An 18,996-nucleotide genomic window follows, 5' to 3' on the forward strand; every position below is an offset into this window, starting at 1 on the left:
ATCACAAAAGGGTGATCAGTTGTCATGCGGTTAATGTAAGTTATGCGCCACAAAAGAAACAAAAATAAGTCCTGTTGCATTTTGCTAGTACAGTACACTGCAATGCAAGGTGATGCAGTACCAAATGTTATGTTTTATTGCCACGCAAGTGCCCTGTGGAGATGCTTTGGCGTGCCATTGAAAATGAATGGTGCCACAGTATAAGTATGAAATGTAATTCTGGAACAAATAAACTAGGGAGGGATAAAAATACAATCATAGAATAGTTTTCACAACCTTTAACTAAAAAAATATTCTACATAACAAACTTGCTGATAAAACAGGTGAAAATACTTGTTTCATTGTTTATATCATGGAAATTATATATTGTTCCATAAGCTTTTTCACAATGTTTTATTTGTTGTTTTTGGGTGATTATATTGATTAGTAATTTGCATCTTTTGTTCTAGTAAGAGTTATAAACTGGGGATAGTTTTACCTAATTATTGTAGTTTTATTATTTACTCACTTTTTCTCAATTACTATTTACTTTGGGTGATTAAATTTGATTAAATTGGGTTGGATAATTAGACCTGATTTATTAAAGCTCTCTAAGGCTGGAGAGGATAATTTTTCATCAGTAAAGCTGGGTGATCCAGCAAACCTGGAATGACTTTCTTCAAAGTCATTTGCTATTTGCTGGCCAATGTTTTAAATCCTTGACCAGATCCACTTCAGGTTTGCTGGACCACCCAGCTTCGCTGATGAAAATGTATTCCCTCCAGCCATGGAGAGGTTTAATAAATTAGGCCCATTGATGGGATCTAGATCCTTCCTAGCTGGTCTGGGGTGTTATGGTTATATCCAGTAAATTATTTTGTGCTAAGGAATGGATATGGCATATATTATTCGTGGTAAGAATATATCAAAAGGTAACTCAATGAGAAATGCTGTTATTTTGAATGGGTTAGGGCTCTACCTGTTGGCATATATATGAAAGATATTTTAATAGAACAAAATATTTCTTTGTTCCTTATGAGTAGTACAGATTTGTCTTCTACAGCATTTACATTAATACTTCCCTGCATACAGAATAACGTTTATAAATGGGTAAACATTGGGTTCAACTTTTACCCATGATACATAATCAACTTTTACCCATGATACATACATTTTTCTAAATAAATCCAATCTGAAATGTGTGAATCTCACCTCATCCATCCCAATCAAACAAAAATGTACACACACACACACACACACATATATATATTTATATATATATATATTTGTATATTTAATTTGGGAAAAAAAATATATAGGCAAAACAACAGTTCTATTGAACTATGTTCAGTATTCCCAAATTATTTTGGACAGGCTAATCCACACAAACGTTATCCTCAGATTTCATATGAATTATCTTCTGTCTCTAAATTAAAATCATTTGGAAAGAAGAGTCTAATACTGTTTACAGGACAATGTCATATAAAACGTGCAAAAAAAAAATAAAGTCTTTATTCCACTAAATATAGCTTGCGCAAGAGAGGGATTAGAAGAATGTTTTCTCCATTTCTTCAGCCGATTTTACAGTCGTTTTTTCCGTGCTGGGTACAATTGTGTTTACACGAGTCAGCACAAGGACACCGATCAAAGGCAATACTGGTAAGAACGATCAAAACCCCAAATGGATTATTTTTTTTCATATGGGAATTCTGCAGATTTTAGTAAACAAGTGCGAATTGTTGAGGTTTTGGTGAAAAAAAAAAGAAAAAAATAGTTACCATCATTTTTATCTTAGGTAATTCTATATAATAACATCTGTAGAGCAGATGGCTACAAGGCAGAAAAACAATGCTCCGTTTTCTTTCTCCTGGGCGAATGTATATATGAGATGACAAGTTTTGTCGCTGCACTAGGCTTGGGTCAGCAAATAATTTGTAAAAAGAATGCAGCTGCTGCAGATGGCCGTGTTGCCGGGCCACTAAAAAATCAAAGAGGGAGTGAATTATTTTATGTATTGGTTTCATGCTATAAAAATACTGACATTTATCTGGGTGTGCTGGGGGTATCTCATCAAGATATAGATAACACATTTTTAAAAACATGGATTTCATTTTGTGGATGTCTTGTGATATTAAAAAGCTAAAAGACCTTCTGAATTGCTTTTTTATAGCATATCTGTTATTATTAGCACAGGAAACTGATACTTAAAGGGAAATATATATTATGTTCTAGAGCTAAATGTTCATCCCCTGCAGCTATTGGAAGCAGAACACTGTAGAAAGGCAAAGGGCATGTGCCCGTGGGCTCTTATTGATATGAATTTGTTTCTTCCCAAAAAATACATATTAACCACGGGGTACTAAATCTGGCACAAACTGGTGCAGAGGGGTGAGAACAGTCCCCCTTTTACCCTAATTGTATCAACAATTAGTCCAAATTTACAAAGCTTGACCCTCTTCTCACTCTCTCAACCAGTACAAATGTTCCATGTGATTAAAGAATAGCATAAAGTTCTGGCTTACATTTTAAAAAAGCTGCAAGAAGCACGTAATTTGGCTGAACATATTCTAGTGATGGCAATACTGTTACTGGTCACAAACGACATCCCAGGTGAGCAATGAAAAGAATGACAGTACATGAGGTTTGGCCAGGTGTGAACGAATATGTTGCATATGTTGCAGCCAAATCTTTTGTTAAAAATAAACCACATAACTGCCTCTCTCAATTGACTAATTGGCACTTCTAAACCAGAGGATGAATTTGTGCACTTATTGAAAGTCTCAAAGCTATATTAGGGTACAGTTGATGTTAACGAGACCAGCGGTCGCCAACCAGTGGTCCGCAGCTCTGGCCGGTGCGCCCCCCAGCGCGGTCAGTAGTAGGACCCCATCACACCGGCCACAGCCGCGGACCATGTCCCCCTATATGGTTCACAGGCTCAGGGAAATGGCTCAGACCTTGGATGGGAGAGTGGACGGATTCTGTCATCATGACGTCATTATGGGGGAAGTTTCTTCCTCTTTGAGCCACACCCATCTCCCCGCGCATGCACAGCCTGGTGTCTGTAAATTCAGTGGTTTGTGGGTCCGAAAAGGTTGGCGACCACTGAACTAGTCATTGTAAATACTAGTGACATTCATACAATCCAATGCAATCTAAGCAAACAATCAAAGCAAACCTTTGATGAACTAAATATTGCAATTATTCTGTTTTATGCTTCCATAACAAAAAAAATATGTAAGTAGCAACCCATGCACATGTCAAATAAAATGTTAACGAAAAACTTTATTGGAAAATTAAAACTAATTTAATTCTTTTGCATGTTCAACACAAACATTTTCCATACATATCGAATGGTCATTTCATCCACAGGTGACCTTTTAGTTATGGTTTGATGTTAGTTGGCTGAATAACGCACAGTTATGATCCAAGTATTAAACTGGGAATCAAGAGCACTGGGGGAGCAGCTATCATTTTACACTAAAATCCTCAACATAAAATATAATTGTGTTTTACTCTTCAGTCCATCACACAAATATTTTAATATAGACTGGAATACTATAGACGAGATCTCCAGAAAGAGACCAGTTAGTAAGATTGTAGCAATCAGCTTTATGTTCCCCCGTGTCTAGCAGTACAGCTTAGACATACAGCAGTATCAGACATACAGCTTAGTTCAGAAGAGGAGTGTGTGTAATGCAGACTCCTCCATACTAGATATTACCATAAGGCAAAATGAGAAAGTAATCCTTGAAGTGACCATGAACTTGTCTTAAGCATCCCAACCCTGGCTAAGGTAAACGTGGGAATGAGAGCAATGTTCTGAACTGGTCTGAAAATGTCTTTATGGCTAAATCAAGAATGCCGCCCCAGAGCACTCCCCAAGCCTTTCATGTTGCATTTTCACTTACAAAGCATTTGCAAAATGCAGTGAAATGTGCTGAGGCCTGCCAGACTTTTTGAAGTGAAAAAAAGGGAAAATAAATCACTTAGGTTTGGCCCGCTGTGAGTACTTCTCAGTTACAAAACATTTCCTGTATCTGTTTTGTTGCTATGTCAAGTTTTAGTTTGTATTCTTCTTTATAAGTATGTCCTATTATAGAAATGCTTAGGTTCTGCTGGCACTGCCAGGCTGGTCCTGAAAATTTTCATTAAGGCCGTATTTTTCCCTTCAGGCCCTGACAGAGGCTGTTCTGTAAAGAAACTGCTAGTGCCGCCAGCAAGGTCAGGTCTGGCTCATGCAGTAGGCCTTATGGCATGCCATCAATTGCAGAAATGGCGCCAAAACTATTCACCTCAGCAGCTTGCTGGAATAAGATGACATCCTAAATACCATGAGCATTTTACAGAACCCTGTTGCGTGGAACATAGTAACAATAACCCATATGGAGTTTCAGAAAGCACAGTGCTCTCTATTCATAAGTTTTTCCTAGTAGTACTGTAAATCTACAACACTCAGCTAAGTATCACGTCTTTTACAGTGCAGAATATGTTCCATATTTTTCTTTTAAAGATAAATAAGATATAAAACAATTTTTAAAGTGCCTCTTAAATGCTGTATTTGGAACTGTACAAATATGTAGGAATATACAAACTGATTTGCTAGAGGCAAACTTATGTTTAAATGCAATTCCAAAACTGTATACTGAAGTCATAAACCAATTAATATTAGCTTACAAATGGCAGGCTTTTGAAGAGATGGTAAAAATTAAGGAAGAAAATGTTTTATGATGAGATATGTGATCTTGATGCTAGAAGAGCAAGAGCAATTAGTTTGATTTTGTAAATATTTCGGAGTGGAACAGCATCATTAAATCTTTTAAAAATTCTCCTGGGCGAATGTCAATAAACACAACAGCACAAAATGCGACTGTTTATAGATGCCGTGAAAAGATAGCAGCCCTGCTTAAAGTTTATTCTTTAGGATGAATTTTCAGGCCATATTTCTGCTCTTGATATAAGAAAGAATATTTTGGTAAATACGTACATAAAAAGAACAAAACAAATTAAAGCAATAAACCTAAAGCTAACACAAGCCAAAAAAAATACAATCTGCTGCCAATAAAAGGCACTGAAATCCTATTATTTATACTTTCTATTGTGAATAAGGGACTGAGCTGCCTTGTTCGGAAGGCCTTAGAAATCCTCAAAATGCTTCCTAGATTTATTTCGACCAGGGTTGAGTGCTTTGTGGTTACATCCTACCATTTTACTACTCAAGAGCCACATTAATATGACAAACAATGAACAGACACTAAATAACCTATTCTGTAAAGAATAGAGCAAAGTGCCAAGTTAGGTAACTGCAATAAAATTATTTTAAAGTCATAATAAAATTTTTACTGCTAAAAATTAATATAAGGGTGATCCTACAGCAGAAGATAAAAATCTGAAATGGCATGCTATAGATTGCTGTATTTTGTACTGAGTTACCAAAAAAATCACTCAATAAATTGGAACTATTTGCTAGTAATGTTAGTTGAGTATTTTATAATAATAAAACTCTCTGATCACAGACACTATCAAAGTAAGCACCCATGCAGTTGAGAGCAATTACAAATTAGTAGGTAAAAATAAAGTGTTGCAAATTGGGTCTTCTACTCCCTTGCAAGCTACATTTCATTTCCCTACTCCATTATTTGTAGATCTAACAAAGGAAGAGCATCACAGTGACCACAAATGTCTTTTGTGGAGTAAATCCACCAAAAGCAGGAAACGTCAGGTAGTTGATTCTTGGTATTATAGAAAGGAGGAGTCAAAGTTCTTAAAAGGACCATAGCATATAGTCTAAGTGCAAGGTTGTGGCCCTCAGACACACTATCTAATGTGGCTATAGACTGAGGTATGACAATGACAAGCAATACTGCAGTAAGGAACAGGCCACAAATCACGGTGAACAGTCAGGCACACACAGGAATAAGTAACTAGAGAGACAGTAATATAAGAAATGCATTAACATGGGATCATTGGGGATTAGAGATAGAAAATCCCAGAATAACAGATGTACTGGGTTGTTTGGTCAATGGAGAAAAAATGGATGCTGGTGAACAGAAGAGAATGCAGCGATGAGTTGCTACAGCTTTATTATCTGCAACAAACAGGAGATTGTGTCTTGATTGAGTATGGTGTTGGTTCTCTGGGCAAAACCCAGAAATGTCAGGGGAACCACAGAAGGAACCTTACATCATGTAAGAGGAAAGTCTTTTAACTATTCACAGCCTTACTGAAGAGTGGGGATTCCCAAATGATGGTGACTACAAATATATTAGCAATTGTCAAAATAAAAAGACCCAAAAAAACAAATCTCAGAGGCCACCTCTCTCTCTTTGTTAGTTGTGCATCACCCTGATGCCATCACATAAAATACAGGACTAGGATTTTTGCATTGTAGGTGAGGGTGATGAGGGGACGTATACAACAAGTTTCTTTTGAGTACTGACTGAAAGGTATAAAGTAAAGGCTCCCTTTGAAAAGCTAACAGTTTTCCGTTCTCACAGAGTAAAGTTTCAACCCTTGCAAGTATTATCACAATTTTGTTGTCTCTCCTACAACAATGATACTAACCATTGAGGAAGCCAACCATATTAATTACCAGATAGGAATGCAAAGAAGCCAGACTGGGCAGGCAAGCTTTAGAGCTTTTACCAATCTGAACAGCTTGTCATCAGTACAGAAAAAGGAAAATTACAGCCTGCAGCATATAGCTGAATATAGAATATTTTGTAAAAAGCCTTGGTATATTTGTATATGTGGTACTGCATAGTTATACTTTAAAGGTTAAATTGAGATTTAACATTTTCACTGAAAAGGAACTTAATATAAAAATTATATTTCATCTAATTTATTTATAGTCATCTCAGATTACAAAAGTAGCATCAAAAGTGAGACTTCTAACCCAACAATGTAAAATGATGTAATTTCCCTATTGTTCAGGCTGTAATGAGCAAGCTATGTTCTTGCAGCTGAATGTCCTAATTACTTGTTTATCCTACAATATTGAGAATGCACTGAGGGAGTGTGAAACCATTATCTGGCTTTATAATGGCTGCGGCAGTTGGCATGGGACAGGTAATTTATTAGGAATATGGTCTATCAAGAGATAAAAAAGACACCTGCTTGCAAAAATGCAAAACCTAAATATTAGGTATAGGTAAACTAGCTTTTAAGGTGGTCACATTCAGTCAGATCTTTTGTTGTACATGTACTTACCCTAGAAAAAGTAAAGAGTTTAAAATCCCAAGTATTGGCTTGTTCAATAATTACTTTAACATATGTTCAGTTAAACGACCATTACCTTCTCTCCAGAGAAGAGGGAATAATCAAATGTTCATACACAAAATGTTTCCACTGCCACAGGGATAGCCATTGCCTGTGGCTCATTAACCCACACACCATCCAACAATCAAGTGGTTTCAAAGAGTGTCATATGTTGTAAATATCTGAACAGCTTTAAAAGAAAATGAGCATTTATAGACACGTTAAAAAATGAACATTTAAAGAACTTGTATTTACCAGATACTTTGTTTCCTGTTTGAATATTAAGACATCCCTGAAGATCTGAGAAAGATGTCAGAATGCAGGGACTCTCTGGGTGTGGCACTGTCTCAAAGGAAAGAAAAACTTGTCTAGTTTGCAAAGTAATCTTCTGGAATAAAGATACTAATCTCCACATTCCTTGTTCAGGTGATGAATAAGATTTTGAAGTTTCTTGGGTCAGAGTAGCAGGATCCTTTCTACAGGTTGATGTAACTTTAATATCATCATTTGGAAGGAGCCCATCATCTGACAATATGGTCTCTGGTGGATGACAAGCCTCAGTCTTTAAGATATTTTCCAGGAAATGGTTAACTTGGTCCAACTTGACAAAACTCAAATTAACTTTTAGTGGTCTTGATACATCAATGTTGACATCAACTGTTGAGATAAAGACAAACACAATTCATTTTATTAATTTATTAAATCATTTAATATTACAGGAGGACTATTTTTTTAAATTTAACTTTTGCTTTCCAAATATTTATTCTTTATTTTCTTTAAAATATAAAGTGGTATGATTGCATACTTGCTTTATATGGTTGGTATGTTTGGGAACAAGCCTAAAATGGGTTTAATATATAAAAACATATGGATCCTTTTGTCCCTAATTTAGGCAGAAGACAGAGTTAGTGGGCATTGTCACTATTTTTTGTAATGAAAATAAAAACTGTATCCTAGTGTTACCTAAAATTTATGACAAAAAACTTAAATGCAAACATTGATGCTTGTTGATTTGATAAGACAGGTTATGTAGACTTTAAAACAAACTCGAGCCACAGTGCTTCTTGCGATGGGAAACCCCGGTCTTCTTGGCCTGACTGTACTTTGGATTGGATACTTGCTTTGTATGGTTTGTCTTATTCATAAATATTTTTGGGTGATTTGATCCTTCTTCAAATGTTGCATTTATCATATTCCATGACAGTCTGGGGCTATGGAGTCTCAATTACACCACAAAATAAATGGAAGGAAAAAAAAAAATCGCAAAAGCAGATGAAGTTAAGAAAAGACATAGGAAACAAATGTTAGCAGAAAATATTCCCTTGAGTAGTAAAGTCACTTAGTGTTACAAAACTAACTTTTCCAGACTTCGTGATTACTTAAAAAATACATTTCACCTTTCACACTTGGCAAAGACCCATCAATCAGAAGAAGTTCTACATGCCAGATGGGATTAGACAACAATACAGAGCAGGTTAGGAGCTCCTAAGAATCTTAATGTAAAGGGTGAAATAATGAAGAAGAAATCAGGTCAGTTTTAGACTGTACAAATCCAACCAGTTACTCAGATATCCGATACAGCCATGACCCTTCAATAATGTGGTAAGGGATATGGCAAAGAAAAAGAAGACAGATGTACTTTTCATGTTAGGTCACAATGATAACTGTAGCATACATCAATTAAGGTGTGATGGATAATGTTGAAAAAAATAAACCACCATTCAGATACACCATTATTCAAATAAGGAAAAACCTTTCTTACAACAGCTACCATGACCGCTAACTGCCAGTAGTTATGATGGGGGCTCTACTTCCAGACCATGGTTCTGAACTAAATGGCTGTTTAATCCTAAAAAGCCAAGACATCAATTCTATTATACTACAATTATTTGTTTAGGGAGTTTCAATTCGCTAACATCCTGAGTTGACTGTCCATATGTTGTCTAGACATCCAACCAGATCATTGCATGATATAAGACATTCACAGCTACTGAACTGCAGATGCAACTTACTGTTATTCAATCCATATTGCTCATGCTCCTATTGTAAGTTTTTTTTTTAAATTATGGGAATTCAACATGAATGAGTAAAAGTAAATAGCTTTAAATATTGTCTGCATTTATGTGACTGCAAGCCTCACTTTTCATAGATACAAACATAAGTCATATACACTGGTCTATGTATGGAGAGGACATAATTTCTTTACTAGATCTGGGGACTCTTATTTAAAGGCATCTGACCACAATGGGCTCCTTTTTTAAAACAGGGCATTTTAACAGAAGATTCTGATAAAACAGAGATTCCCCAAAAACATTCCCTCATGGGAATCTTCCAGGTTCATGTGTTTCAATGGCATGGCAGTAATTGATATCCACCAGGGAATGCTTGAGGTATTGTCAGATATCCTGTTTTATAAATAGAGTTCCATGAGTGTAACTTCCAGTGGAGGCATCCAGTTAAGAGCTTCCAGTGGTCATGAGAACAATCTCCAACAGTACAACACATGTATACTGTACATCTGGACATAAAAAAGAATTCTAGATATCAATGTACTATGTATAGACATAAGTGTTGTTTAGTTGTTATGTTCTTTCTTTATTTAAATTATTTATGGTACAGGAAAGGAAATGTTAAGCAACTAATTACCTTAACCACAAAGATTGTGTTGTACATGGAACAGATTTGTCACATAAAAAATATTGGGTACATTTTTATTTTAATTTAATTCATAAAACACACAAGTATAAGTGTATCTATGTTCACAAAACTTGATATTTTAAATCAAGTTCAGTGGGGTGTTTTAGTGAATACCAGACCGTTCCCCAAACATTGTACTTTGCTCTCTTGGAGTTCTTTATTTATTTTACGACACAAAGGATCCACTAACTCAATATCACATTCTGTTTCACATTCAAGAAATCCATTTTACATTTGCTGGATCACCCAGGTTCACAGATGAAAAAAGAAACCACCATTCGGATGTATCTGAAATGTATCCTCTACAGCCTTGGAGAGCTTTATTAAATCAGGCTCAGTGTTTTTGCTAATAGGAAAATTTGTTTTTGTTTTTTATTACTGGATCCTAGCACAAAATATGGAATACACAAATGTTTACAGATGTTAACACTATTGAATGACATTTATTTATTTATTACTGCTGGCGCTTACCAGTAATTTTTTTATATTAAGTGTTTAACATTGACATTAAGCAAGTGTGAATTGTTATTTTGTATTTCTGCAAACAAAAACAATTGAGGAAATGTTTTGATAAGTTTAAAAAGCAGCCAAAGATTTTATACTATTTATGCCTGAGCCACTATGCATTCCAACTGCATTTGAGATGGCTTTTTGTTATTTTTAAACAAAAAGGCCTACTAATATTTACATGTTATAAATATCTTTATATGCTTATAGTAAAATATTTAGGAAAAAATACTACTGAATTTAGCTTTCCACTAATTTCTAGCCTTTGGGATTGTGTTGATAGCATTGGTTTTAGATCCTTCTGAGATCAATTTTCTAATTCTGAAATCACTTGAGCAAATGCGTGGAACATATGGATGTCACTGTAAGTTTTAGATACAGGCATGTGCCATCACCAAATGAGCAATTTTGAACCACAGTATATTTTTGCTATAATGCGCATATATACACACAGAATAACTGCACATTAATATACACTGGGCATAAAAGCTATCCCCTATAGTGATGCAATGTCTAAATTTCCATTCCAGGATGAGGTAAGTCCATTGCATGTGCATGGGTGTTCCTGAGATGCAATTATGTTATAGCAATGGCAAATACACTGCATATGTGAGACTCATTGTACTCTGATGAAAAATCAGGCAGGTAAAAACATCTATGATAAAAGGAAACATACAAAATATATTCATAATAAAGCCTGTAAAGACATTTTTTTAAAAATGACTTTAGTTCTGCTTTAACCAGCACTGCAAATAACTAACTTCCCAAAACAAACCTAACTTGTGGTGGCTGAATTGAGTATTAAAGCTCCCCCCGCTCTTATTTCACCTTGCAAATGACACTTTCCATGTTCCCAGGGTGGCTATGCTCACTTCTTCTCTGTTGCCACCTAGGTTGAAATACAAATCTGTCTGCTTTTGTCCATTACATGGGGAGTGGGAGAACAGGTATTTTTGAGAAGATAAATCAACTTTTATTTCTTTTCAGCTCACCAGAAATGATAAGGACACTGTATTTTCTTGCAATATCAAAACATCTTTTGCACTTGCTAAAAATGTTCTTAGTCTCAAAAAAAGAAAACTAATGACTGGTGAGCTACAATATATTACTATTTAAATCTTCAACATTAAATCACCGCCTGTGCTGGATTTTCTGAATTATTAGGTACAGACACAACAAGCCTAGGTTGAAATGTTATTGAAGTTTTACCCAATTATATAAAAAAAAATGCTTTCAGTGAGTGCCTTTTTAACATACTGTATCAGACAATGTGGATTGGTCTAGCTCCTAAGCCAATGAGGTGTCAAATTGAACTCAAAGACATGAGGTTTCCAGGCTGAAATATGCCTTGCTATTGTTGGGGCTTGTATCACTGGGCAAAGGTGCATTAGGCTGAAATTCTTCTAAAATTATTTTGAGTACACTGAAATGTGCAGAGAACTTCCTCCTGACCTGCAGCTGACCTTCTCATCAACCTGCTACAAGTGCATTTGAACATGCACTGCATTGACAAGGAATGCAAAGTGAATAGCAAGGCATACAATGTGTGAAAACATGCATTTTGATGTGCTTTAATTGAAAGTCCAAGAGGGAAAAAACTGAATAAGAATAGGTGTGTTTCCAGCCTTAAGTTTAAGGTTACATATAGCTTTCAATTTCCCATTTTGTAAACGTGAGTGCGATTTTGTAAATGTGAGTGCGATCCAAATACCTGTGTCCCTTGGTCTACCTCAAATGCTCTGCTATTGAATAGTCAAATTTACTATTCAATAACAAAAAGAAAGAAAGAAAAGAAATAGTATTTTAAGAACGCATAGGTGGGTTTAAATGATCATTGCTCTGCAATGGGTGTGCCCTTTGCTTAAATATTTTGTACTAAAAGGTGCCCCTCCATCCTATATCAGAACATTGGGAGGTATGGTTTACAGAATATTCTAGCCTACAAAGGCTTAACCAGTACCAATCTTTTCTCTCAAAACAAACCACAAATATGCTATCAGAGCATGAGTGTTAATCTATGCAATTTGAAACTGTAAAGTAGCAATATGATTTTAATAAAATATCCATGTTTGTAAATTTTTTGTGAAGGCGTGACACGGAGGATAAAAAAAAGTTCAGATGACAACAGGATCTTGGCTGTCAAATTAGAACTGAAAGTCTATTTTGTGACATCTCACAAACACTACTGCCATTTTAGTGCTTTACAAATGTACCTGAACCTGCCCTGGTTTGAGCTTTCATTAATACTCTACACAGCAGTGCATAGACTGGAAGAAGAAGATGATGACAATTTTTTTAGCCAGTCAGGCCACAACTGCTTTACACAGTGCTGCCAGTGTATGGTTATAAGAGGGGAAAGAACAGGGATACTTTTTTTTGTTGCAATATCTTCTAGTGAAGGTGTTAATTCTTAATAATAATTAGTCTGCAATTGCATGTTAGCTACGTCTACTAAGAATTTTGTTATTGTGTTTAAATAATCGAGGATCGGTTACTAACAATGTTACTCACGTGTCATCTGAGATATTGGGTCAGTTTCTCCACCTTAGATTTAGTTTCTGTAAACTCTGTTTCAATTTTTTTCTAATGTTTGGAGACCCAGTACCATATCTCTATGTTTTTGTTTTCCATACGCGCAAAGGTAAAGACACAATGGGTCGAGAACCAGCCTGAAGCTTATATATTCATTTATAAATGCAAAGGTTATTTACATAAACCAGTGCATGAAAATTATTGTTCATAAGGCTAACATAGAAGTAAGTTTGTTGCCACTGGTCAGCATTGAAAACCAGGCTAAGTTTTAGAAGCCCAAATTTAAAGCATCAGACTTTTCATGCAAAACAGGGGATTCCAACTCCTTACATACTGTAGACATAGACATAGTCAGTTTCCTTCATACTGCAAATGCTGCTGAACTGAAGTCACAAAACCATGTTTGCAATGCACTAACGAAAAACTATCAGGAGCCGAAATGTTTTTTAGCAAATGACCCTCTGTTAATTAGAAAAGTCTGCACTCCAGCCAGCTCCACTTCTCACATGTCAAGACTCATTAAATCAAAAGGAAGAAAAAATTCTTATTTCAAAGTTAACAAATGCCATGCTTAACATAACAGCTAAAATGAAATGAAGTGGGCACATTCTTGGGTTTCCACATGAAGTCATGCTAAGAAGCCTACAGCTTAACTTGTAAGAACCATTAATTACTTTTCATGAAGGCAACCCAACCTAACTTTTTCTGTATTTTGTAAGCAAAGGAAAAAAAAAATCCTTCATGCAGTTGTGATACACAAATGACAAATACTATAAATACACTAATCAATCAGCACAATTACATATTGGTAAATGAAAATGCTCTAAAACAATTTTACTGGATACAAAATGCATCTAAATTCATGATGCTGAATCCAATTTAAAGGCTTCATGTTTCCCAATATACCTATTGCATAGCTATATATAGGAAAAGAAACTATATCAACATTTGCATATTTGTATATAAATTACTATATATATATATATATATATATATATATATATATATATAGTCAATAAAGCTTCCATGGTAATTTGAAAGAAAATTATACCCGAAGAAATATGTATATTTATTTTTCTAGTTTAATTTCCTTACTTTAAAATAGATGTTTAATTAGGATGTCACAAGTACAAAAATCGCTTAGTGAAGGACACAGGAGTAAATAATTGTCACAAGTACTAAGCATGTGACAGTTATAAATAAAATAAAATGATGCTTCCATTTCTCATATCTTTCAACATGTTGAGATCATTTACTTTTGAACATCAGAGCTTACCACCATTTCAAAATAATTAAAAATGTTCTTTTTTTTTTGCTTAACTAAAAATCAACATTTTTACATAAATAGTTTATTTTTACTAAAAATTAAAAAAAAAAATAATAAAACTAAAATGAAGAAAAAAAAAATATTCACTATTCATTTGCAAGTGATTTCAAAATTATTTGTTCATCTTGCATTTTCAGTATTTGTATTACATTTTATTTTGTATAGCATTTTAACTGATTCTGCAAAAGATATTATCACAGGTTGGCTGTCAAAACAATTATAGTGTTACAAGGGAAAGTATAAAAGAATTTTGGTATGATGCTGTATAATCTGTGATGCACAAACTTAATACTACTACTGTAGAATCACACACAGTGGCACACACATGGGTGACACACTTAGACAGCACACACACACACACTTGCCCTCTCTACCTCTGTTATTCCCCAGTCTCCCTCTAGTTCAGCCCTGCCACAGGCTAACAAAGTTGGGAACAGGTGGCCCTGCTTTCAATTACGGAAGGCTAGCATGGCAGTGTGAGGCCTGGATTAGTTCACCTTCTCACTGGGAATTTGCCTCGGTTGGGATTGGATTTATTATAGCTTCACACATGGAACGCAGCTCATGTCAGCTGAGGGCAGTGACACATCATATGATTCAAATTAACCTGCTGTGGACTGTTCCGCGGGGCTCGAGATTGTGTATTAAAATGACGACATTTTTAAAACAGTTTGATGGAAACCAGGACCCTTTAAGTGCAATGGTTCCAATTTGTTCCAACTAATCTATCACCTGCTGGATATATTATTCTAAAGGGTTTTTGGTAGCCGAGCCTTTTCCAGCCTTTCATATAATGCTAAGCTAGCTAATGGGTGTAATTGTGCCTTTTTAAATGAAAGCAAAATATTTTTGTGGCAGGGAGAAAATGTAATGTGGTATATATGTTCTCTGACAAACAGCTATGAGGTAACTAATGAAACAAGATTATAGTCCAGGAACAGGCAAGTTTTTGCTCCGAGTATAATATTTCAATACATTATTCTTGCATACATTTATTTTACAAATGCCACACTAAACTTCCATCTGAAAGCTTAGTATAAATCTGTGCTGAAAGCTTCTACTTTATCAAGGCTTAACTAAAAGTTTTAGCTCTGTGTATAAAGAGTATGTATAAATGGTCTTTAAAAAAAGAACAGATAAAAAAACAATAAAAAGAAACTATCATGCATGTTTAATGAAAACACAAATGAGTTCACACTGCAAAAGGGATTGAGATAAGTGAAACCCAAAAGCACAGATAATGTGCTGAATTTCAAAGCAGAAAGGGTTGTCCATTTCACAAAATTGTAAAGCCTTAAACTTTAAAGGTTAATATTTATAAAAATAAATCCAAAGAAAATGCGTTTGTGTGTCAACAAATTAGAATGAAGCCCCTGCAACCCTGATATATTTCACATTTCTTTATTGTAAATATTCTCCAAAATGTTTTTAAATCCATATATTTAAACAAAATTTTATGTTAGCAATTTGTTTGTTTATTAAGCTCATGTTTACCTGAAACTGAACTACTTAATAACTGCTATTCGTAACATGCATCTTTCAAGCACAGACTTGAGTAAATTTGCTAATACTACTGACCTTAACTTCTTAGTATTAGTTCTTATTATAGGGCAGAGTTACTTGTGCTCCTTCTACAATTGTTTTTTTTCTCCTAAAACATTAAAATTATAAAGAATAAAAAAGGATATCAAACCTATAAAATATATTTATTTTTACGCCATGAAAGACTATTACATTTCTGCAGACATAAATCTTGCTTATGTTTTCATAAAAACTTTTCTTATGTTATAAGAGTTCACAATTCCGATGATCAGACTCCCTCTGGTTTTTAACTTAATGCATATAGTTTCTTTGCAAAAGAATATGACAAGGAAAAAAAATTACAATGTAAAAATTTAAAAAAAAAAAAAAATTGTTCAATGATATGTTTGTATTGTATTCATGTACTATGGTATTTATGTTTAATGGGGGAAAAATGAACCTGAAAACTGAAAACAACATAACCTAATAACGTTTTAGGTATTTTAAGGACTGGCTATAGAAAAAAAAGAAAGTAAAAGTTTACTCACGTTGTATATGATTATACCAAAGTAAGCTAAATTACTTAAAGTTTGGCATAGCATAGCGTCCAAATCTTTACTGCTCCAAAACATGAATTCTTTAATCAGTGACTACATTTACATTTGAGTTTGTTCTTTTTTTTCCCAAAACTAAGATAATAAGAGTAATTCTCTAAAGGCTCATTCTTTCTTTTGGAAGACGGCACAAATATAAGGATGTGGGTGTCATTTATATTAAACAGTACACATTGGGGGCACCTCCATATTTTTCATTTACATTTAAACTTTTAAAGCACACGCAATAATCTAGCAAAATGATTTAGGCATTTTATCTTGTATTTCTTTGCATTACATAATAGCATAATACACAATGACCGTTTAAAGTTTATTGATGGCATTTCAGGCATCCTATTTTTGTTTCATAAATTTAAAAAAAAAAATGATAATGCAAGACACAATACAAAACATGTTCATTTTTAAAAACATACATGACTGGTTAAGTGATTGAATTTCAGAACATACTTTCTCTTTCCAGTTACATTTTATAACTGTGAACTCAGGGAGCCTGCCAAAATATGTTTAACAATTTAATAATACACTACTAGAGAGTTGACTAGTATATACAACAGTTTATTAGTATAGATTATTATATACATAAAGGATTAAAGATGTCTGAATTACTCTAGTGTAATGGAATTGGAGATAGCAAGAACACTAGAAAAAAATAGTCTGGACACAAATGACCCCTAGGTGGTAGTGCTGCTTCAGAATATACACAAGAGCTTCATTTGACTCTAAGCAACTTCACACAATTTGCACTAAATACAGTGCATCTTTCTGTACAGAAGAGCTAATTGTTGCAGAGCATATAACCAGCATTAAATTGAAAATAGGTAACAAAATATAAAAAAGGAAAACATTGGTAGCAGTTTATTTTGACATGTAGGGCAACATTTTGAACTGCTAAATCTTTGTAACCTTCCTTTAGTTCTAGTTTGCCTGAATGCCTACAACCAAATACACACAAACCCAGATGCCCATAGAATAGAATCCGCCCAAGTTCTGGGAGACAAGTGAGCAAACCATACTCAGGACGCAAAGGGTCAAGTACACTGGGTCTAACCAGGCAAAAATAGGGAACTCAATGAGAAATGGGCAGTCCTGCATTCACCACACATGGTAATGATGTCAGGTGAGAACACTATATAGCATATATAGCAAAAAACAGTGGAAGTTGAAGAACCAACATGATCCCACCTAGTGGCAGAGAATAATTTTAACAAACAAAGGAACAAACAATTGTGAGAACAGGATCTAGAAAAAAAGATAATAATCAGTAAAATGGAAATCCACAGTTCTGAGGAAAATGATTTACTGAAAGTATACAAGCTGTTTACTCAGCATGGTGAATTACCTTGCTACAGAATTTTCACTTAGCATTGTGTATGTGGTGAAGTTTTACTCTGCAAAGAACACCCATGTGAATAGATATGTATAAAACATTTGCATTGGATTAGATAGTCATCAAAGCTTCATCTCTTCACTGTGCCATTTTTTCATGGTATATATTTTCTTAGTAAGTCAAGGATTGAAAAGGGAGAACCTAATAGACAGAGATCATTGATTTAAGTCATGTCTACCTATTTAAGAACATCAAAACAGAAGCTCAGAGAGGGCCAAATTAACCCAAGGTTGGTTTGGAAAGGTTCAAACAAAATACAGGGTGAGAAGGGCCCAGGAAGTGAGCAAGTCCAAACATACATATCAGGTGCACCATCAGATCAAGTCAGCAGCACCAGTGAATTATCCAATAAAATCTGAGGCTGAGCTGGGATCTCAGAAGGAACATACTTAGCATGCCCCAATTTCAGCACAGGATTTATCCAGAGGTCCGGATTTCATCAAGCCAAGAATGAGTGCCTGGAGATGAATTACTTTTGATAGTCAAAACTCCCGTAATATGTGGACATACTTGCATCCTATGCAGAACATATGACGTATGTTTCCTGCAGGAAATTTCCAGGAGTGGAACATTTCCCCAACCCGACAATAAGGTGATTGATCAAGGAGGTTTAGAAATACCTGATCCTTGGAGTCTAAAAGGTCAGACTGATAGGAAGTAGAGAAAAAAATTGTAAAGAAAAAGAAGAGAGAAAGAAGAAAGCTTGCTCATTAAGGAATTCACCAGGGAACTAACCCTGATATCCAGAGGTCCACTGATCTTCCAGCCGAATGACTATAATGCCTAAAAGTCTAAAAAGAGTAAGACTAAAAGTAGACACAAAGTAATGGACAAGGTCCAATGTTGATAGGTGAAGTACCATTAATATTGCTCTACATACGTATATAAATAACGGGGCCATGTACAAGATGAGATGGGAACCCTCTAGCAAGCCATCACAAATGGGTTGCAAGCCTTTAGCCATTAGTTTCACATAGTTTTACATTCCAATAAAGTAGTGCTCACAAACCTAGTATGGTCACAGACTTGGTTTAAAAGAGTTTATCAACACTGCTATAGTTTGGGAAAGCAAGTTACAGCCAGGCCTGGGCAAAGGACAAGGGCTGCCAGTCGGAACTGACACCCTAAGAGAGAGCTTCCAACGTATCTTCCATAGAGGATACACACACACACAC

The 18,996-nt window shown here is 35.0% G+C and overlaps 1 protein-coding gene across 2 annotated transcripts in view; it reads right to left on the reverse strand.

Moving 5' to 3' along the window:
• Positions 1-18,996, reverse strand: part of VPS13B (vacuolar protein sorting 13 homolog B) — a 520,025-nt gene that overhangs the window by 121,685 nt on the left and 379,344 nt on the right. For both annotated transcript variants that reach the window (XM_072410846.1, XM_072410847.1), the window contains exon 36: positions 7,492-7,893. In XM_072410846.1, coding sequence (XP_072266947.1) covers positions 7,492-7,893 — 402 coding nt within the window. The remainder of the gene's footprint in view (positions 1-7,491; positions 7,894-18,996) is intronic.

This window comes from Pyxicephalus adspersus, chromosome 5, assembly GCF_032062135.1.
Source record: "Pyxicephalus adspersus chromosome 5, UCB_Pads_2.0, whole genome shotgun sequence".
NCBI lineage: Eukaryota > Metazoa > Chordata > Amphibia > Anura > Pyxicephalidae > Pyxicephalus > Pyxicephalus adspersus.